We start from the raw sequence: 24,865 nt of genomic DNA on the forward strand, positions 1-24,865 counted from the left end.
TCATGCCTTGTAGTGGTGTAATGGTGTGGGGGATATTTTCTTGGCACACTTTGGGACCCTTAGTATTTATTGAGCATCGTTTAAATGCCACGGCCTACCTGAGTATTATTGCTGACCATGTCCATCCCTTTATGACTACAGTGTAACCATCTTCTGATGGCTATATCCAGCAGGATAATGCACCATGTCACAAAACTCAAATTATCTCAAATTGGTTTCTTGAACAATACATTGATTTTACTGTTCTCTAATGGCCTCCACAGTCACCAGATCTCAATCCAATAGAGTACCTTTGGGATGTGGTGGAACGGGAGATTTGCATCATGGATGTGCAGTCGACAAATCTGCAGCAACTGCATGATGCTATAATGTCAATATGAAACAAAATCTCTGAGGAATGTTTCCAACACCTTGTTGAATCTATGCCACGAAGAATTAAGGCAGTTCTGAAGGCAAAAGGGGGTCCATCCCGGTACTAGCAAGGTGTACCAAATAAAGTGGCCGATGAGTGTATATCTATACCTATTTATATACATGATTATACATAGAATCTGGGCGCACAGCAATAACAAACACTTACAGCAATAATGACTATGTTCTAGTTAAACTGAACAATTGGATGTATATGCAAAGTTCAAATGCAGTTTCATTAGCCGCCAGTCTTTTCTTTTTAAATGGATTTTAGTATGAGGTAAGTATAATGTGCTTACCAGAGAGTACCTCAATCTTATGAGGTAAGTGATCGGCAGTTGTATAAGTAAAGATGATTCCTTGGCTCTTTCTGAAGTGGTGTCCTAACAATTTCCTGTAGATTGTCATTGCAACAATGGAAATTCTGGACTCTCTTGCTATCTTTCTTGTCTTTCCTCTGGTGGTGAGATCTTCAATTTCCTCAAATGCTCATAGGAATTATGGATGGGAAAGAAAAAGACATGCACATAGGGTAATACTGTTTGTATAAAAGAACAATTTTAATTGCATATAAAATGTGCTTACATTTTTCAACCTCAATCCAGTATGAGGTAAATTGACAGCATAAATAATAATAAAACCAAAATGCACTGCTTGTGGGCTGTGTACTCAGAGATGGTAATACCACAGGTAAGACAAAAAAAAAAGTTTATTGGTATAATACAAATGAAGTCTTTCGTAAACCCAAAACAGCATTGGAGGCGAGTGAGCCGGCAGATTTTTACAGAGCCAAGAGGTCACCAGTAAATGGGAGAAAATCATATGCTAAGGGGACATCCACCTGGAAAGGAGCTGTTCCACGACCCCCCTTCACAAAGCCTGTTGTGCCTTTGTTTAATGTGTCTGTTCCCTCTAGGAAAGGAGGGGCGAATGCTGCACCTGTGTGGGGGATACCCGCAGGTGTTTTGCTTGCAACAAAGTGAGCCACATCAGCTCCACTAACCCAGAGAAGAACAAATTGGTGCAATCAGCGGGAGGGGTAATCCCTCAGAAATACCAGCATCTGTTTTGTTTATTACACGACCAGAGGAAAGCAACAATGAGAACTTACAACCTGTGCTTGTCAGAGCTAAGGTAACATTGGGGCTTTGGGACACAGGTGCAGCAGTGACTCTTGTGCATCCAGGGCTGGTGAGCTCTAAGGACATTATTCTTGCAGGACTGTAGCAGTTAAAGGGATTGGGGGAATGCAACTTGCAGTGCATGTGGCACGTGTATATCTTGATTGGGGAGCGGGGAGAGGTTTAAGAAATGTGGGGGTATCTGAAAATATTTCTAATGATGTTTAACTGGGTACTGATCTGTGTAGATTGCTATCTCTGTATGTGCCTTACAATGCTACATATGACCTACTGACATTAGCTGTAGACCCTGAAGTACAAAGGGCTATGTGTAACAAAGCTCAGAGACACGCTGACCAGGAGGGAGGACAGAGTGCATATGTGCAAAGTGCTGTGCCTGAACTGGGGGTCTCTGTGCTGAGATGTGAAACTGTAAGAGGAGAGACTGACTGGGGAGAAAGACAGATTGATTATGTGGGTCTGTCTGTGCTTAAACCAGCAGGATCTGCAGAACTGAATTTAACTGTACAGTGTGAGACTGCCTGTGAAGAAAGGCAGATGTCTGTGCATGAACATAGTTTAACCGTACAGGGAGAAACTGTCTATGAGAGGAGGCAGATGGATGGTGTGTGTCTGTGCTTGAATCAGTGGAGTCTAAAGAAAGAAGTGAGGATATAAGGGAGGAGGAAGACTGGATGACTGGGCCACTGGATGATGTGTGCCAGTCTGTACCAAAACAAATTTAGTCCCCTATGGAAAGACAGGATATATGGGATAAATGGCAGAAGGAAGATATGTGCTTGTCTGCACCAGTGTCAGAAGGATCCCAAATTCTGTGTGAGGATGTGAAGTGGCAGACTGACTGTGAGAGAGAGCAGGGGGAGAATGTAGCCCACTCTATGACGGAAGCAGCAGCACCCCAGAATCTAGAGTGTGTGGGGGAGGAGGGTACAGGATACTCTTTGAGGGACTCCCAGAGTGAGTATGAAAGATTGTGGGTGACAGAGACCCCAGTAACCTCAGCTGTGACCTATAAGCAGACTGCACAGACTAGGGGACAGAGATTGACACAGACTGCAGATGAGGAGGAGTACAGAGAAGTGTATTTACACAGCCCCACAGTTCCATTCAGCAAATAGAGTCCCCATCAGGCTCAGCAAATAGGACCCACAGTGGAGAAGAGGGGGCAATTAGGCAACCTCCTACCAACCATAACAAAGTGCCTGAGTACAGGCATTCTACTCAGGTGGAGGGGCAAGATGCCTGGGTAGTTAATCAAAAGCTGACAAAACACAATAAAGTCAGAGGGTGTGAAAAGAAACTAGGCTTTACAGACACCTTTGTAACAGGGTATGATGTACCTTTCAGGACAAGATGAAAGCCTTATTGGGGAAGGTACCTGCAAAACCCAGAGATGCCAATGCCATATTCCTACAAAAACAGTTGCAGGATTCTACTACCAGAGGGGGAGTGTATGAGATGAGGCAAAATGATCTTGTACTAACACCCATGAGGCAGAACAAGCTACAGGCTGCATGGGAGGGTCCCTACAATATATTAAATCGGCTGGGTAGAGCAGATGGTGTATCATTTTTCAATGGAGGGCATCATGATGGCAAAACTGCTATGTGCAATTTGTCTGGCAATGGCGTTATCACCGCAAGGGGAAGCTCCCTTTGATTCGCAGCTGGAGTGGCTTGTGGCCACCTCCCTTTGCGTCTCTTATTTGGGGGAGGTGTCATGAATACTCTATGACTGAGATGCTAAGGGGTTAACTTTCTGTAGTTGTGTGCTGAAAACAGTTGTTTGTTTTTTAAAAAGAACTGTGTTGCTGTGTTTATTTGTGCATACAATTTCTTTTTGATATGCCAGACCCCTCATAAATACTTTGTAGTATACACAGAAGAGACCTTTATGGCTCAAACTGTCAGCAGAGGGCATGATAGAACACAGAGCCTCAAACCAGGAACTACACTGGGGTCAGTGATAGGACAGCCAGCTCTGTAAATAAGTGCTGTTATCAGAATTAATGTTTCAGGAACATAACAAATGCAATATATAAGGTTTTGGAATCAAAATACTCCTCACCATATCCCTAAGGGATTGCCTCTCTGTATACATGCACAAGATTTATTATTGTGCGGACAGACATGATACAATGTAGTGTATCATGTCCGCCTCACATCGATAAATGCCGACAGCATACGCTGTTGGCATTTATCATTGCACCAGCAGTTCTTGTGAACTGCTGGTGCGATGCCGCCCCCTGCAAATTCTAGCAGGGGGTGTCAATCAACCCGATCATATTCGAACGGGTTGATTTCTGTCCGCCGCCTCAGAGCAGGCAGACAAGTTATGGAGCAGCGGTCTTTAGATACGAAGCTTGATAAATTGAACCCTATGAGTTTATTGACTGTCATAAAAGATAGGGGGCTTCCCAGCTACTGCAAAGAGGGAGGGGCAAGCAACCTGATCTCCTAAACTGTTGTATAAGAATTTTGTGTCTTAACATTAAAATGTTCATTCTTACATGGGAAGCTGTTACTGACAGAGTAAGGGACCATTGTTTCCTGCCATATCCATGGCGCAAATACCAAAGACTAGAAAAGTATAAGGGCTTCTATTATTTTCTCCTTTTTATTTTAAACAGTTTGCTTGTGTAATTCTATTTGCTAATATCTTTTTATTAATAATGCATTGGCTCATTTATTTTTTGCCTAATAAACCTTCATTTATTAATCTTTGGCCTTTGTCTAATATTTGAACCCCGTTATTGAAAGAGACTGGTAGTAGTAAGACTGTATAGTTTAGGTTATTTTCTGCTAAATTGTATTCTGAGAGTTAAAGGGACATGAAACCCAAAATATTTATTTCATGATTTAGAAAGAGCATACAATTCTAAACAACTTTCTAATTTACTTCTATTATCTATTTTGCTTCATTCTCTTGATATTCTTTGCTGAAAAGCATATCTAGATATGCTTAGTAGCTGCTGATTGGTAGCTGCACATAGATGCCTCCTGTGATTGGTTCACAGTGTGCATCGCTATTTCTTCATTAAAGTATATCTAAAGAATGAAGCAAATTAGGTAATAGAAGTACATTGGAATGTTGTTTAAAATTATATTCTCTACCTTAATCATCAAAAAAAGTCTGGGTTTTTCCTTAGGATTTTCCCTTTAATAAATCATAAGTGGTGGCAGCTTGGAGCTATATGGTTTTAGTTTAGTGTGGATGGCATTAAAGGGGAGTTTTGGGCATTTTTTTCTGAAGTCTAGTACAGACCTCACCAGATAGTGTGTTAACCCTTGCACACACTGAACTAAGTCACAGGGTTTCCTGGAGTAGGTAGATTGTGACAAATTAGTGACAGTAGAAGGGGTATGATAAATATCTCTGTGCCAAACAAGTGATTGGCGCAGGGTTGGATAACCCCGGCCATCACACCAACTTTTTTCTGTGTCCATAAATTAACTGATTTTTAATTTAATTTTGTATTTATGGTATCTTTGAATAATGAGATGGTATATGTTGGAATGGAATAAATAAATACTATAAAATAAATAATCATCTTCAGCTGCCATAAAAAGGGAATGTTCAGGATCCAATGTTCCTACCACCAACAATGTTTGCTCGTATGTGCTTCACATATTTCCCCCAACTGGAGAGCAGGGATGCATGGGGGGGGGGTGTACCATCATTAGACAACCAGGGATTATTGATTTGTAAACTAAATAAATAAATTATAATAAATAAATAATTTGCAGAGTGTAGAAGGGGAAAGGCATCATGCCATAGAACTACAACTTAAAAACATTTGTCCCACCAAATCTAGGCACAGGCCTATATGGCGTATACTAAAAAACGCCCCCTGCACAGCTAAAGTGACCAGGAAAATGAACTCCACTAGGATTTTCAAAGGGATGGATTATCCTTAAACTGGTCTTGAGTTGTAAAACATTTTGCTAACATCACAAATTACACTGTTATGAGAATTTATAACATTTTTGGATGCAGCTCTTTTGCAATAGAGTACTTAATTGCTGCTATATAAAACTGATATATAAAAATGACTAGAGTGTCACTTACAGATCATGCTGATTTTTTGTTAAAGAAAAGTGTGTCCTGTGAATGATTTCTTATTAAAGGGACAGGAAACTCCAAAATGTTATTTCATGATTTAGATAGAACATACAATTTTAAAAAACTTTTCAATTTACTTCTATAATCAAGTATGCTTCATTCTCCTGTTATCCTTTGCAGAAGTAACAGCATTACTCTACTGGAAGCTCAACACATCTAGTTAGCCAATCACAAGAGACAAAGGTGTGCAGGCACCAATCAGCAGCTAGCTCCCACTAGTGTAGGATATGTGCATATTTTTTTTAACAAGGGATACCAAGAGAACGAAGCACATTTGAAAATAAAAGTGAATTTAAAAGTGTCTTAAAATGACCTGCTCTGTCTGAATCATGCAAGTTTCATTTTGACTTTTCTCACCCTTTAAGTCAGTGTTTTTCAACCAGTGTGCCGTGGCACACTAGTGTGCCGTGAGAGATCCTCAGGTGTGCCACGGCAGACTGACAACAGTGTGACATATTTTTTAAACTTTGCTTGTTTTTTACTCCCAGTGCAGGGGTAGTTTGTAGGAGGCATGGCATAACAGCACAATACATACAGTATGTGTGTGTTTGTGTGTATGTGTATATATATATGCTGTATTAGGCTACAATGTGTGATTTTTTTTAAAATTTTGGGATGGTGGTGTGCCACAGGATTTTTTAATGTAAAAAAGTGTGCCACGGCAAAAAAAAGGTTAAAAATCACTGCTTTAAGTTATGCCTGTATCGAAATATGGTCTCTAAAATCTGTAGAAAAATGGTAAAATAGTAGTTAAAGTTAAAGGGGCGTGGATGTTATAATTAAACATTCATGGTTCAGATAGAGCATGCAATTAAATAAAACTGAAATTTACTTCTCTTCTTACATTTACATCTTACTCTTTGTATATTTTAGTGAAACTTGTTTTTTTCTTGCGAGACCATACTAAGGGCTATATTACAAGTGCGCTAAACCGGGCGCGTAAAGAAACGCAAAAACATTAGCGATTTCGCACTCTCCAAAGCGCTGCCATTACAAGTTACTGAAAAACCTTCTTTTGTTCTGCGGTATGGTGTGATAAGCTTCATACCGCACAAAACCCAAGGCCTGACTTAACGTGCTCGTGCACGCTTTACCCCCATACACATCAATGGAGAGAAAGTGTTAGAAAAAAAACTAACACCTGCGATCGCGGAATGGCATCACTGTAATGCGATCCCCATTGATGTCTATGGGGAAAAGAAAGTTTATTATAAATCTCACACCCTAACATAAGCCCCTAGTCTAAATATCCCAAATCCGCCACCCCCTGACATCGCTGACACTAAATAAACTTATTAAGCCCAGCCCTAATCCGCCGCACACCCGCATAGCTAACACCTAAATAAACCTATTAACCCGCTAAGCAGCATGCCCCCAAATCGCAAATCACTAAATTAAACTATTAACCCCTAAACCTAACATCCCCCTAACTTTAAATAAAATTTAAAATATAACTATCTTAAAATAAATAAAAACTTACCTGTGAAATAAAAAAAAAACTAAGATTAAACTATAAATAAACCTAACATAACTATTTTAACCCCTTAACGACCAAAGACGTATGGGGTACGTCCTGCAAAAAAATGCAGTTAATGACCAAGGACGTACCCCGTACGTCGTTGGTCTTTGAAAGCAGGGGAAGCGATCCTGATCACTTCCAACTGCTTTCATGTTATAGCAGTGATGCCTCGATATTGAGGCATCCTGCTATAACATTTTTTAGCCGTCCGATGCAGAGAGAGCCACCCTGTGGCCCTCTCTGCATCGGCCATCAATGGCTATGTTCGTTGGTGGGTGGGAGCTGATCCAGGGAGGCGGGTGGGTGGCCATCGGTGGGAAGGGGGGCGGGATCAAGTGCGCGCGCGTGCGCGGGTGTGCGTGCGTGCACGTGAGTGTGTGTGCGCGCGGGAGCGCGCGGGAGTGGGAACCCTACACTATGGAACAACAAGTAAGGTGGTACTTGGTGGGAGAGAGGGTGGGAACATTATACATTTTAACGATCTGGGAGGGTGGGAGGTTGGGGATTGAGGGGGGGCAGCTACACTACAGAAAATAGTAGTTTTAAAATAATAAAATAAAAAATTTGATAAAAAAACATTTGATTTCAAACTGGGTACTGGCAGACAGCTGCCAGTACCCAATATGGCGCATAATAAGGCAGAGAGGGGGGTTAGAGAGCTGTTTGGGGGGGATCAGGGAGGTTGGGGGCTAAGGGGGGAGGTTGGGGGCTAAGGGGGGATCCTACAGAGCAGAATTATTATTATTTATTTTTTTTAAATCCCCAAAAAACTCTTATTTTAGTACTGGCAGACTTACTGCCAGTACTTAAGATGGCGGGGACAATTGTGGGGTGGGGGAGGGAAGAGAGCTGTTTGGGAGGGATCAGGGGGTGTGATGTGTCATTTGGGAGGTTGATACCTACACTAAAGCTAAAATTAACCCTACAAGCTCCCTACAAGCTCCCTAATTAACCCCTTCAATGCTGGGCATTATACACGTGTGGTGCGCAGTGGCATTTAGCGGCCTTCTAATTACCAAAAAGCAAAGCCAAAGCCATATATGTCTGCTATTTCTGAACAAAGGGGATCCCAGAGAAGCTTTTACAACAATTTATGCCATAATTGCACAAGCTGTTTGTAAATAATTTCAGTGAGAAACCTAAAATTGTGAAAAATGTAACGCTTTTTTTTATTTGTTCGCATTTGGCGGTGAAATGGTGGCATGAAATATACCAAAATGGACCTAGATCAATACTTTGGGTTGTCTACTACATTATACTAAAGCTAAAATTAACCCTACAAGCTCCCTACAAGCTCGCTAATTAACCCCTTCAATGCTGGGCATAATACACGTGTGGTGCGCAGTGGCATTTAGCGGCCTTCTAAATACCAAAAAGCAATGCCAAAGCCATATATGTCTGCTATTTCTGACAAAGGGGATCCCAGAGAAGCATTTACAATCATTTATGCCATAATTGCACAAGTTGTTTGTAAATAATTTCAGTGAGAAACCTAAAGTTTGTGAAACAATTTGTGAAAAAGTGAACAATTTTTTTTTATTTGATCGCATTTGGTAGTGAGATGGTTGCATGAAATATACTAAAATGGGCCTAGATCAATACTTTGGGATGTCTTCTAAAAAAAAATATATACATGTCAAGGGATATTCAGGTATTCCTGAAAGATATCAGTGTCCCAATGTAACTAGCGCTAATTTTGAAAAAAAAAGTGGTTTGGAAATAGCAAAGTGCTACTTGTATTTATTTCCCTATAACTTGCAAAAAAAAACAAAGAACATGTAAACATTGGGTATTTCTAAACTCAGGACAAAATTTAGAAACAATTTAGCATGGGTGTTTTTTGGTGGTTGTAGATGTGTAACAGATTTTGGGGTTCAAAGTTAGAAAAAGTGTGTTTTTTTCCATTTTTTCCTAATATTTTATAATTTTTTTATAGTAAATTATAAGATATGATGAAAATAATGGTATCTTTAGAAAGTCCATTTAATGGCGAGAAAAACGGTATATAATATGTTGGGTACAGTAAATGAGTAAGAGGAAAATTACAGCTAAACACAAACACTGCAGAAATGTAAAAATAGCCTTGGTCCCAAACGGACAGAAAATGGAAAAGTACTGTGGTCCTTAAGGGGTTAATAAAACAAAATAAACTACAAATAAAAAAAAAACTAAATTACAAGATTAAAATAACCTAACACTACTAAAAAATAAAAAAACAAAAAAAAATAACATTACAAAAAAAAAAAAAACACTGAGATTAGAAAAAATAATAAACTAAATTATCCAAAATAATAAAAATTATACCTAATCTAAAAGCCCTATAAAAACAAAAAAGCCCCCCAAAATAAAAACACCCCCTCACCTAACAAAAACTACCAATAGCCCTTAAAATGGCCTTATGTGGGGAATTGCACTAAGTTGTGTATCTCCGCATTCAGCATTGCACCAGCAGCTGCTTCATAACTGGTGTTTCTGGCGAGTCTGAAGGCTCGCCAGAAACACAGCCCTTCAAGCTCCATACGGAGCTTGATAAATAGGCCCCTATAAATCAATTATACATGCTTATTCCGTTACAATATTCTATATAGCAGATCATAAAAATTTATCTTTAAAATTAACCTCACTCACAAAGAATCGCATTAAAATACCACAATAAAATACCAGAATATGGACCGCTAACTTAACAGTGCTTAGTTAAACAATATAACAGCCAATTTATATGCCAATTAACCTGAGCTGAAATAACCTCTTGTTTAGCCACAATAAAGCAAATTTTAAAATATATCACAATATAAATAACTTAATTCACCAGAGAAATTGAACTACAATAACCAATTTATATGAAATTTCACAATAGTAAGACTAACTTACAAATATAAAGTACAAATTCTTTTCTAGCAAATAAAATTATTTAGCATTAAATGTGACTGATTCTAATTTACACAGGACTATGGATATAAACTTAAAACACCAAATATGCTCTTTAAATTACCAGCTGCAATCTAACTATAGCTTTAGAATATAGTTGTTAAAATGTATTAAATATAAAATATAGATCAACGTATACATCACAAAATAAACCAGATGAGTATTTCAGCTTTTTCAGATATATCCAGTTCACCTCATATGAGAAATGCTGCAATTATGGATCAAGAAACTTAGGCCCAGGCTTGCTTTATAGAGACTGTGTTTCCAAAAGGCAGCAAGGTTATCAGTCACAATTTTGCAGCAAAAGACCTCTTTCTTTTCTCTTGCATGAGTTTATCAAGTGATAACCCCTCCTCTATTTTTTAATCATTGGTGAACATTTTGAATACGCTCCAACTGGATGCTTGTCCCTTCATTGGCCCTTGGATCTGAACATTCAACCGGCTTACTGGGAAATGTATAGGCTTTAACAGTCAATTCGTTTGGCAGTCATACCAGTGCCAGTCCCCTAGGGAGCATAAACAAGCAAAAGTCCCAATAAAGCGCTCAAACTTAACTGTTCGATCCAGAATCCAATAGTTTTATGGGGGTATCACTGCAGTATCCAAATTTCAAATGACACAAATCAAAATGGGCACAGTATCTTAGTCCTCCGGTGTTTGCAATCGCTGCACAATCTCCCGGTCTCGGTCTCGGTCTGTCCTCCTTGTCTGAACCCTCCTTTGATCCTTCATCACAACCAGGTGTGACCAATGTGCTCCGCTCCTCTCCAAACACAGCATCCACTTACGGAGCTCCCCGCTAACCGCCAGCAGACCTCTGTAAGTCTGCATAAAATCCACAGCAAAAATAGAAACAAGGGCGAGTCGGGGCCACAGGCTTAAGAATTTAAAAGGTAAATTTTATTGCCATACGAGGTTAAAATAGAAAATTCACAGCACTAAACATAACAGGTCAGATCTGAGACAGCAGCGGTCTGACATGTTTCAGCTCACTGCCTTAATCATAGACCGTGCCGTCTCAGATACACAGCCTCCTTAAATTTACAAATCACAGTGACGTGTAATGTCTTCGTTTAACTCCTTAATTACCAGCTTACACATATATGAATGTTACAATCCAATAAAGAAAGAAGATTTAGATACTTTGATACTACAAGACGTTACTTAGTAATAGATATATAAAGTTACTTTATACACATGGATAATAATGTTAGATGTTACAATTTATCTATCATGGTAAAGTTTGATCTATTGTGTAATAGATTTATCAAAACATTGCTTTAAGTTATACGGCCAAATTCTGTGTGTTATATAGCTAAGGGGTGTCATTTTTTGTGTTTAACATTATGACAATTTAAAGAGAAGTTATCTCAATATATACTATTATATTTATGTATTCCTGAGCTATTTCCCCACTAAATGAATTGAGGCTTCCTCATTATAACATTAGCAATCTTCAGAGAACTTTAACCCCATTTTATTTCGCTAAACTTATAGCTAGATAATGTTGGTAACATATTATCTCTATGCACTTAATATCTATTGTCGATATGTGAAAAAGACAATAAGGTAAGGGATACAATACAGTGTGCTATAAATCTTGTCGATCTTTAGTAAGGCCACTGACAGTGTATAATTTATAACAAGAACAGAATAAGCACATATGTCCAAAACTTGGTGCTCATTCTGATTATCATCCTAGGTGTAAGATATATAGAAATTTTCAAAAAGAAGGACTAGGAAATAACTATACTATGTCAATGTGACAAATGCCAATAGAATTATCTCCAACAATTTATGAGATCTGTATGTATATTTAGGCCCCTATGGGCCCTTGTTTCCAATTTAAAGATCCAAAATGCCTCGCGCATGCGAAGCAGTTTGTCTCTATCACCCCCTCTGTTGGGGACTCTAACCCATTCAATAACTTGCCACACTAAATTGTTAGTACTACTATTGTGACAAAATTTAAAGTGTCTCGCCACTTGTGAGTCAGGATCTTCAGATTTAATATCATAGATATGTTCTTTTATCCGCTCTCTAGCTTCCCTTGTAGTAAGACCAACGTACTGTTTTAAACATTCTTGGCAAGTCACAAGGTACACTACATATGTGCTGCGACAATTTGTGCATGCATCAATAGTAAACACCCTTTGAGTGTGTGTTGATTGAAAAGTTTTACCCGTTAAAGTTTAGGGAGCAGCAGACACAGAAAAACAGTTTTACTATAAAATACTGCTACAGTTTAATTGATATATCTCAATATGTTCATTAAACACACCTATAATTTCCAGCATTAATAAGTAATATGTTCTACATACTGTATATGTGATCATATGGTACCATTTACTCTGAGTATTTCAAGACTAAATATGAGTATATTCCACTTATAATATCTCTACAAATATATATATATATATATATATATATATATATATATATATATATATATATATATAGACTTCCTATACATTCAGATATCAGGTCTATGCATAACCTTAAATCTATACGATATACCTATCTGATGTATACTTCCATACAATTCTACTTATAATATTTTAAGAGATGTATTTAAAGTTATATTTCCCAGTTATTATAAATGTTGTATACTTCTTATAATGTTTTAGAAGATGCCTTTAAAGTTGTATTTTTATGAAGGACTAGCAGTATAAATCAATAAGATATATATGTTTATCTGACTTATCTTGTATATCAGTTCATTTGATATACTGGTACATATTCCATTTCCTAGTCACATCTTATATCATAGACATACATGAGAATTATAGTTATTTATTAATATGTCTCAACAGCGTTTAAGACATGGGCTTAAAATCTATGATGCATTTATATATTAACTTATAGTATCTTATTTGGAAACCTCATCTTCACATCAGGTTATTCCCTGAAATGTTCATTAGATTTCTGGAAAACAAAGAAAAATGTATTTATCTTGAAATAAACTGGTTAAACATTTTTAATTGACTACATAGCTACTTATTAAATTCAGCAAATACTTATCTAATATGTTATTGACAGGCATTTCTTCTCAGATCCACAAATATATATTTTTATACAATACTGAGGTATACCTTAACTGAAAATTAGACATAAGTTGTACTTTAAAATTAATTTCAAAGTTATAATATAGACGTGTTTCTGCTAGCCATCATAATGTGAATTCAGTGTTCAAAGGGAGTCCAGTGAGCCATTGTTTTAATTATCACATGCATCTGTTAGCTTACAACATTTTAGGATTCTGCTAGCTTATCTGAAAACAGTGCAGAATTTTGTCTCTTCCACCCCAGGAGGCATCCTGGCTTGTTATGTGTATCTTTCTTTGTTCTACACATCTGTGTTTCCGAATAAGAGGGGGGTCACAGCAGGCAGTGTGTGCATTGTAATTTACAGTAATAACTTGATACAATTAGCTTCATATATGATATTTATTTCAATATATATATATATTTGCACATAGCTTCCAATGATATCTCACCTTTTACATGACAAAAACCTAAGCTACCCATTGCCCTTAAAGTATAAAATCTTTTAAAAACTTACTAAGAAGCTTGGAGTTTAGCACAGTTGATAAGGTTAGGCTGGAACACCCAGTGAAAGGGACTGGCAAAACAAGAAGGGCCGACACTCCCTCTCCCTGCATATGAAGAGACAGATAACACAAACAAGAACTGCAGGAATCTGTAGATATCAGTATACATCTGGCACTGTGGGGCTTGGTTATGAGTCTGAAAATCAGCCCCTGGGTTTAATGGCTGCACATATAAGTTTCTTGTCATTGGCCCACTAGATGTGCTCAGCTAGCTCTCAGTAGTGCATCGCTGCCTCTTTAACAAAGGATACAAAGATAATTAAGTATATTTGATAGTAAAAGTAAACTGGAAAGTTGTTTAACCCCTTAAGTACCAGTGACGTACCCTGTATGTCGCTGGCCTTTTTTTGGGACTTGATTGTTTTATAGCGCGGTCTTGCCACCAGCGTTGAGACTGCTCTATTCCACAAAGCCTGCTGGAGGGAGTGCATTAATAGCGTGTTCTTGCTAGACTTGTGCTATTATGTCCTGAAAAAACCCTTAACAACCAGTGACATACAGGGTACATTGTGGTCATTAAGGGGTTAAAAGTGTATGTTCTGGGGCGGAGTCAACTTCTGAAGCAACCAGACATGTTCTTAAGGAGCTTCCTACTATTAGAACTAATATTGGGGGATAATTACATAATTTAAGATCCAATATTCACTTGAACTACCCTAATATTGTATAAGAACTCTTAAGGAGCTGAAGAGTCAGTCTGGTACTAGAGCTAAGGATCTAGGTCCTTCAGTGAACCCATGTGTTAAGTGCCACCATCTCACGAATCAGACATTTATTTCATCAGTGAGACACACCACCAAAGGCCTAGACCACTATAAGATAACTCCCCAAGAAACTGGGTTATGAAACAGTTTGCTAGACCCTGCATACTCTGCTAAAAGAGCCCAAATTATACAGTACTGAAATGGAAGTGAACCAGGAGGAAGTCTCTCTAGCTATCCTTGCCTGCTTAAAGAAGTTCAAACTCAAAATGGAAAGCACATTCAACATCTGTCGTACACTGTGAGAGCTATTACTGCACAACATAATACCTCAGAACAAGCAGTGGAGATCATCACTACACCATCGGCTCAAAGTTTGCACCCACCTTTGCCTTGTGATCAGATCGCCTCTGCATTCAAGTATGTACCTAACTTATCAAGTGCTGGGAAGGATTCCCTTCATTTACATGTGGATACTGATCGGGGGGATGCGGCCGAACCCTCGATGCTAGAGGTGGTGGAGGATCGGAAGATAATTGGTCAAGATAATTGTTCACTTCACATAGTTGTGCAAAGTAAGGATAATTGTTCACTTCACAAGGTCTTGAATAGCATGCGTGTCCAGGATGCTGATTCGACATTGGAAACTAGTTGCGATTTTAGGAGACGATACGCCATTCTGCAGCGATCTACCGAAAAGTATCAATCTGAGTAAAGAGATTTGTAGATTTCAGAGAGTAAACTTCCAGGACACATCCGTAAGCAAATTATCCTTGAGGATGGTCAAGTCAGTGGTGAACGGTCTTTGTCAATGGGAATACATGGCCGTTGGAATTGGGTGACTATCTCATCTAGAAGTAAAAAGCCCTACAAAAGCCCTACAATCCACATTCATTACTTCAACTAACCATATTTGCCTATCACAAGACATACTCAGGACTCCTTGACATTCCACATAATGATTTGAGTTATGAAGTTACCTTGTATAATAACATTGTTTATTTACTTTAGTTATCTAAATGATCCTGAGACAACAATACGGTTATCATAATAGTTTTACTTCAATAGAAATCCACTTACCAACCATTAGGCCTTAACGTATGCCGCCTCTTATTCTAAAAGTTAATAGGAGACTTAAATTTAGAGACCCCCACTAAACTTCCTTAATAACTTAGTACATTTTATTCCCAATAGCTCTACATGGTACAGAAGCTCAAACTTAGTTTAGTGAGCAATCCAGAAAGTCATATTTACTGACATATATATTACAAGTGTTTACCATTCTTAATATTTATATACCATATTTCTGACTGCTTCTGTTCTCCTTCATACAGCACATTGTTCAGAGATAATTATACTACCAACGGATCTTCCTGTATATTGATATGTGTTAAACTTTGCAGATTTGCTGGATATGTTATGCTTTGCTCATAATTGTGTGAATATTTATCTAAGCTATTTATATTTGAAGATATTTATATATCAACAGTCAGATTGTGGTATTTACTCTATCCTGTATGAGTAGTACTACTATGCCTTATTTTGTATCGGCCTGTAATACCATTCTGTCAACAAATCTCTTATGCTCATGGGGTTGGATAGCTATTGGTGCTAGGTGACAGTCTTGTTTGTAAGGGATGTCCAGCAAGCTTTATTTCATTCAGGAACCCAGCTATCTGTAAATGTCTGTCACAAGCCATGATCTGGAACCATATTTGATCTTTATAATGCTTTGAACTACGCAGCTACCTCTTTTAATAACCCTGTTTGCTACATTTAATATTTTATATAGCCCTGAGACAATAACACTCCTGGGAGGTCTATCTATGTAATGTTGCTTCTACTTGATGTTCATCATAGATGTTACCTTTGTAGCAGTTTTTACATAAAAATATATATATTCAACAGGTATCAGTCCCTAGCATATACATCCTCCTATTCTTAATGGTATAAGGTGATTCCTATTCAGGCAGCATACTCTTGGTACTTATCATATATTTGACCATTCATACTATTATTTCTTTATACAGCACACAATCTAGAGATAACCATATTACTAGTATGTTAACCCAAGTATTCATTTGTGTTCTATAGGTCTACTATATACTTCATTTATAACTATAGTGGTATCTAAGGTTCCTATGTTTTTGAAGTTATCTATACATCAAGGATTATATGGTAATATAGATTTCCTCCTGTGTACGCCCTGTTTATGTATGTTTTTGAAGATATCTATACATCAGGGATTATATGGTAATATAGATTTCCTCCCTGTTAATGTATGTTTTCCCTATTATGACATATGCTAATCCCTCTTATTTTGAAATAACAGGGGAGAAAAAGAAAAAGAAAAGGGAACACTTATGGACAATGGATAGTAGTCAATTGAAACAAAGTAATTTGGATTTTTGATACTCTTAGCAGCTTCAACGAGCTTATACTATTTACAGGTCTAGCAAATGTTCCTTGGCATACCTATACTATCTGCATTTTTGTCAGCCAATAATTTATATGCCAAATATCCCTTCCCTCACTTAAAGAAGCTTTTGCCTGCTGATTTTCCCCAATCCCTGTTTTACTTTAACATTTTCCTCTAGTGTACATAAGCTTTATCAGGCCCAAGAGTAACCGTGTATGATAAATGAGGAAACAATCTACGAGTATAATAATAAAAAATAGAGGTTCTACATATCTGCCTATTATAATTCCTTATGTTACTTTAATGTGTATTATTCACTATTGTTAAAAAAAAACTACTGTTATCTCTGTATTATGGTAATCTATATCTGTTGTATTTGCCTGCATAACCTCAATAAAAAAATATTTAAATCAAAAGTGTATGTTCTACCTAAAACATGAAAGAAAATGTGGGTGGTTTATGTGTAATTAAAAACTTGTATCTAATTGATCTTTGCATTTCAATAACTGAATATTATGGAGACTCTCGGGGGATTGTACAGGTAAAGTCTCGATCACAGCCTATCAATATTAAGCAATATCTCTATGACATTAACGATCATAATACAAGTTGAAACATCTATAGAAATCTGTGAGGAGAAGGAGTTAGCGCAGTGACACGGCATCCAAAGTTCTAAAGTTACCAGGCATGGGACTTTCGCTCACGCGTTAACTTTTTAATTATTTGCAACTTGTAATACCAGCGCTAACCCGCCTGCGATAAATGATTACTCTCAGCACAGTTAGCGTGCAAACAAAAACATTATTTAGCGTGCCACTTGTAATCTGGCCCATTTACGGGTACGGCAAAGAGGCGAAAACACCCTATTGTGATCATGCTGAATCGAAAAGTAAATAACCAAAAAGGCCTCAGCCAATAGATTGTGATCAAGGCCTTAATTTAATAATTAACGTAAACTAGAAAGTTGTTAAAAAAAATGATATGCTCTATCTGAATTAAAAAGGAACAGTGTTGGTTTTATGTCTCCTTAACTTCTGACTTCCCTTTAACACGGCAAACACATATCCCATAGCTTATAACGTGTTAATTAGATTGTGCAATTAATTCCCTTTACATTTTCTTTGTTTTTCCAATTAGTTTGTTTTCCTTATAGAGTCCATATTCCCTAATCATTTTCTACATTCCAGGGAGACATATCTCTCCTTATTGGAAGTATAAAATGTCCATAAAAATTGTTACTTTTCATGTTATGTCTTTGCTGAGAGAAATCTTCACAAAGGCCTCAAATCAAGGATGAAGAATATATAACAAATTATTTTAATCGGGACATATTTCTAAAAGCCTTCTCTGTAAGTAGATTCCTATTTACCAGGCTTACGGTATGTAAACTGTAAAATGCTGTTCATTTTTATTAGTTGTAAATAAATATTATCTCAGTAAATGGTTTAAACTCTTTATTAGGGATACTTTAATGAAAAAATGACACACTCTAATTCAGGGTTCTTTAAAAAACAAAAATCCCAAGACCCAGTGGCATAATACCACAGACCTTCACAACACTATCTGTATGCCTGGTCTGAACATTCCTGAAGTAATATACAAGACAGCTGCAATTTTTGGCAAAGTGTTTAAAATGTGTGCGTATTTTATTCCTGATTGTGGTCAAACTTGAACGTGTTGTAAAAGTTAATAATGCACATACACATACATACTCTCATACAACTCACACCACATAAACTCTCATATAACTCACAACACAAACACTCTCATACAACTCACAACACACACACATACTCTCATACAACTCACACCACATAAACTCTCAAACAACAAACACCACATATACTCTCATACAACTCACAACACAAACACTCTCATACAACTCACAACACACACACTCTCATACAACTCACAACACACACACTCTCATACAACTCACACCACACACACTCTCATACAACTCACACCACATACACTCTAATACAACGCACACATAGACTCTCAAACAACAAACACCACTCACACTCATACAACAAACACCACACACACTCTTAAACAACTCACATCACATACACTCTCATACAACTCACACCACATAGACTCTCATACAACTCACACCACATACACTCTCATACAACACAACCACATAGACTCTCAAACAACAAACACCACACACACTCATACAAAAAACACCACACACACACTCTTAAACAACTCACACCATATACACTCTCATACAACTCACACCACATAGACTCTCAAACAACAAACACCACACACACTCTTATACAACATACACACACTCTAATATCACAAACACTCTCATACAACACACTCCACGCAAACATCTCATACAATACACACACACACTATAATACCATTCTAATACTACACACACTCTCATACAACACACACGACATACACTGTCATACAATAAACACCACACACACTCTCATACAACACCTTTAGCTGCACTATAAAGGATAAAAATACTGTAACAATACATGGTCTAATCTCACTAATACGCGACCATGTAAGAACTGGTCCCTTTTATGTTGCTCAGCAGTGAGTATGAGATCCCCTTTCCCCAAATTATAAAATACATGGTCTGAATCCCTCTGCTATGCACAGTACAGAGCATGATGTTCCAATACAGGGTCTGATATACCCAACACTGTGCAGTACAGGAGCCCATCTCTGCACCATCATATGCAGTGCACATACTACACTATGGGCCTGATGGTTTTTACCTTGAGATCAGTGTATCTTACAAAGGGGAGTTCACTGCTTTTAAGCATGCGATGGTGATGTATACAAAATATAAAAAATATAAATAGAATAAATAAAATAATAAAATAAAAATACAAAGTACAAAATTGTATTGTTTACTCACATTAAAAATTGTAATTGTGCAGGAAAAAATAATATTTAATAGAAAAATTTAAATATGTAATTGAAATTATGCAGGAAAAATAATATTTAAGGTGCACTGTAGAAATTGTAATACAAGCACACAGTGCATGCAAAAAAACGATGTGAAATTTGTATTTGTAATCCAAAATTTAAAACGTATTGTTTTCCTTATTGTAAAATGAGTTTCCCCACCACTGCTGGACAGGGATTTTCCATGGGTGTAGCTGACATTTCTCCTCCAGGTCTGGTGTATTATCTAAACATTTTCCCCTGCAGTTCTCGCTGATTTTTCTCGCAAACTTAAAAGTGGCGAGATTGTGTCAAAATACGTAAAACGCTTATTATCCTAAATGAAAAACACATGCATACAAAAACAGAGGCGTAAGGCACTGTTTGCTAAAAAGCCACATAATCTGATTTTGTATTAGGTGCAGGATTAAATTGTTAAAGTGCACCGCCTACTCTCCCTGACAAAGTTTCTCTTTCCAGTGAGCTCCATTATATTCTATGAGCGACATCTCACCACTCGCAGGGACAGCCCCTTTTTTTAGATAATTCCATGAGGGCTGCCCCTGCAAGTGTCGGCATTCTTTTTCCCGTCTTGCCTTCAAAGTTTTGTTCTTTGGGCCCTAAGTCTGAGTCACATAATACAGGGTCACCAGGGTTCAATCTTCCCAACACTTGTAGTCCAAATGATACAATGCAGGGTATGATGTAGTACAGGAATGACCTACATTACCTCCACGCACACATGAAACATACATAAAATACATAATTATTAAGGGGACATGAAACCCCAAATTTTTCTTTCATGATTCAGATAGAGCATACATTTTGTTTCATTATCTTGGTAACCTTTATTGAAGTAGCAGCAATGCACTACTGGGAGCTAGCTGAACACAATCATTAAGCCAATGACAAGAGGCATACATGTGCGGCCACCAAACAGTAGCTATCTCCCAGCTCCTGAGCCTACCTAGGTATGCTTTTCAACAAAAGATACCAAGAGAACAAAGCAAATTAGATTATAGAATTAAATTAAACAAATGTTTTAAATTGTATACTATGGGGCCGATTTATCAATGTCTGTCCGACATGATACGCTGTTTAACATTGCACAAGCAGTTCACCAGAACTGCTTGTGCAATGCCACTCCCTGCAGATTTGCGGCCAATTGGCCACTAGCAGGAGGTGTCAATCAGCCCGATCATATAGGATCGGGTGGATTGATGTCCGCAGCCTCAGAGCATCGGTCTTAAGACAACTGCTGTTTCGGAGCTTGATAATTCGGCCCCTATATTTGAAACACAAAATAATTTTTGTGGGGATTTAATTAACTGACTGGCTGTGCTGATTTTGATTTTTCTCATTTAACTCAATGGCATTAAAGTATGATACTGTTTTTAACATACAGGTATATCGGATGAGCCTAGTTTGTGAATTGTTATTGGAAGCTGAAAATACTTCTCCTTTGGACCCAACACCAGGTACTGGACAAACCCAACTACAAAATCAAAGACTCTTTATCTCAACCCAAATGCTATATTTATAGTTAAGAACCTTATCAACCATTGCAAAATCTGAGTAATATACATTGTAATGTACTAAGGGTCCAACTATCAAAAACTCTCCAATATAGGCACACAAATTTTGTAATGTAATTATATCCTTTATATCCAAAACCCTGCAAATTTCTTTGAGGGACTTTAGAGATTTGGACCCCAAATGTGGATGAAAAATGACAAACGTTCATTACATTTAAATTTTAATCTATGGTAGAGGAAGCTGCACCCAAAGGAACAATAAAGTAAAAATATGTCTTTTTAAAGTATAAAATTTAAAATGGCAAAAGCCTGAAAACTGACTTCATTGTTCTGATGTGTTCCATCTAAAAGTGACATCTAAGCCGACAGAACCAACTTGCCCTTTTTTTGATTACATAAAATTGTTTTCTTACTTATAATCTTTAATTCTTCTTATTTTTAAAAACAGACAATGCTTGGGAACAACCAAACAACAGTAACCAAATTCCTACTTTTGGGATTTGCAAGATATCGCGCCTACAAGTTTTGGATTTTCTTCCTCACCCTTTCTGTTTACATCGCAACAGTGGTGGGTAATCTTCTGATCATTACATTAGTTTTACTAAGTCCTTATCTCAAATCTCCCATGTACTTCTTTCTAAGCAACCTCTACGTATCTGACACTATAGTGACAACCAATATCATACCCAACATGCTCCGTGTTACATGGCAAGATGGTGGGACAATATCGTTTGTTCCTTGCCTTTTTCAGTTGCATATTCATGGTTCCTCGAGTTGTGCTGGTTGTTTTCTTCTCACGGCTATGTCTTATGACCGTTATCTCGCTATTTGTAACCCGTTACGTTATACAGCAATAATGGAATTTAAACTCTGTCTACAACTTGGATTATTTTCTTGGTTCTTTGGTTTTCTGGTACCAGTCATGTCAACTATAATGATAAGTTGCTTGGAGTTCTGTGGTACTAATACCATTAATCATTTCTTCTGTGATTTGGTACCTCTATTAGAGATTTCTTGTTCAGATATATCATTTGTGAAACTGGAAATTTTCCTGGCCAGTGTCTTTGTGTTAATTCTTCCGCCCATCCTCATCATTCTGTCTTACGTTTACATTCTCATCACTGTCCTTAAAATTCCTTCCACCAGTGGCAGACAAAAAGTTTTTTCCACCTGTAGTTCCCACTTGACAGTTGTATGTGTATACTATGGGACAGTATTAGCCATATACACAATACCATCCAGTAAAAACTCTATAGATACCGATAAGTTCCTCTCCCTTCTCTATACTGTGGTAACGCCTCTGTTAAACCCTATAATATATGGCTTGAGGAGTCAAGAGATTAGAAATGCACTGAGTAAACTTATTGGATAAGGACACAGAATTCCAATTCAGATATAGGGGCTGAATTATCATTGTGCGAGCAGACATGATCCGATATTGCGGATCATGTCGGCTGCACATTGATAAATGCCGACATCATACGCTGTAAACTGCTGGTGCAATGTCGCCCCCTGCAGATTCGAGGCCAATCGGCCGCTAGCAGAGGGTGTCAATCAACCCGATCGTATGAGATCGGGTTGATTTCTGGCAAAGTCTGTCCGCTGCCTCAGAGCAGGCGGACAGATTATGGAGCAGCGGTCTTCATAACTTCTTTTTCCAGCGAGCCTGAAGGCTCGCCCGAAACACAGGGGAGTCAAGCTCCATACAGAGCTTGATAAATATGCCCTGAAGTGTTGTTAAATTTACTTTCACTTGGTCTCCTTTGTTGAAATGTAACTCTTTTACATGAAAGAATACCTAAGTAGAAACGGGCATGTGTTTTGAGCCTTATATGACAGATATTTGCAACAATGTATGAGGTTGATTACAGGGTGAAAGTAAATGCATTCGCTTGAGCACAATCGAATTTAACGCACATTGAGTTAGAGAGACTGAAGACCTTGCGTAAAGGGTTAGGTCTAAAATAAAAGTTGCACCAAACACAATATAAATACATTAGAGTAAGCACTATCTGTTACAAATTAGTCATATGAATATTAATACAAAATATTTATAAGGGTTCCAAGGTTTATGGTATATGGCCATGTATTTGACTACAATAGGCCATAAAATAAATATGTGTCTAAATAATAATTCTATAAAAATATTTAATAATGTGTTTTACTGTGTATTTACTGAAAATATTTCACATTCTAATCTTCTTCACTTACAGGAAAATATTTTTATTTTATTTTAAATAAATATTCCTATCTATAACTATATCTATTCATATACATATATAGGTATAGATATATATATTTTACATTATATATATATATATATATATATATATATATATATATATATATATATATATATATATATACGTATGTATATATATATATATATATATATATATATATATACATACACATATATATATATATACAGTATATAAAATAAAAATTAAATTTTTTCTATGTGAAGAACATTGTAATGTAAAATATGGTCTAACGCGGGGTTGGGTTAGCGCAAATTAAAAATTAGTTATCTTAGGTGCGTTATGTAAATATTTAATATAACATTTTAATTTTTTTTAATAATAATTATTAATAATTATACATACTGTAATATGTGTATATATATATATATATATATATATATATATATATATATATATATATATATATATATAAATCCTGTATAAGAATCAGCTCTCACTCCAATATATTAGCATCCAGGGTGCACTGTATAGAAATACAGACTTCAAAAAACAGACAGGCACTCGCCGGTATTCCACAATTACAAACTTTGTTTAAAATACTATTAAAATCAGGGGCACTTTCATTCATCAAAGTTTAGAAAGCAGCCGTTTTGATTAAAAACTTACCTTTGTTCTTCTCACAGCCAGAGCAGCTTCCCCCACCCGGAGATCCTCTCTTCAAACGTCATCAATTACTAATCCAGCATGGCCTCAGGCAATGACTACCGTGGGGGGGGAAAGCCTTGATTGGAGGAAGCTGTATTAGTCATTGCTGACGTGTGAAGAGAGGATCTCTGCGTGGGGGAAGCTGCTCTGGCTGTGAAAAAAAACAAAGGTAAGTTTTTAATTAAAACGGCTGCTTTCTAAACTTTGATAAATGAAAGTGCCCCTGTTTTGAATAGTATTTGTAAAAAAACAGGCTTTCATTCATCAAAGTTTACCTTCACTTTAATATCCAGTCACAGGATATTAAACAAAGTTTGTAATTATATATATACCCATTCCGGACTGGGGGTTAACTGCGAGTGCTATTTAGCACCCAGGGCTGGGATGTTGATGAGTCACTGGATGGGTACCTGGGCCGGTCTTGGAGTGCAGTTCCCTTCCGTGTTTTATATACAGTATATATATATACTATATTCTATATTTTTTATTTAATAAATACATAACGCACATTAAGATAACTCACGTTGGGTTAGTGCAAATAAAGAATTAGTGTACTCCTGTCAGGTTTTATTATTATTATTATTATTATTATTATTATTATTATTAATAATATTTGTAAAATTTTATATTTACTATTTTACATAC

The 24,865-nt window shown here is 37.0% G+C and overlaps 1 protein-coding gene across 1 annotated transcript; it reads left to right on the forward strand.

Annotated features, from left to right (window-relative positions):
• The first annotated feature begins 21,762 nt into the window (after positions 1-21,762).
• On the forward strand, positions 21,763-22,683 carry LOC128636629 (olfactory receptor 478-like). The gene has a single exon (XM_053689620.1). The coding sequence runs from the start codon at positions 21,763-21,765 to the stop codon at positions 22,681-22,683; it is 921 nt and encodes a 306-aa protein (XP_053545595.1).
• The last annotated feature ends 2,182 nt before the right edge of the window (positions 22,684-24,865 follow it).

Source organism: Bombina bombina, chromosome 7 (genome assembly GCF_027579735.1).
Source record: "Bombina bombina isolate aBomBom1 chromosome 7, aBomBom1.pri, whole genome shotgun sequence".
In the NCBI taxonomy this organism is placed as follows: Eukaryota; Metazoa; Chordata; class Amphibia; order Anura; family Bombinatoridae; genus Bombina; species Bombina bombina.

Excerpts from the sequence above, each read along its gene's own strand:
- LOC128636629 (XM_053689620.1), top strand. The coding sequence starts at position 21,763 with ATGCTTGGGAACAACCAAACAACAGTAACCAAATTCCTACTTTTGGGA.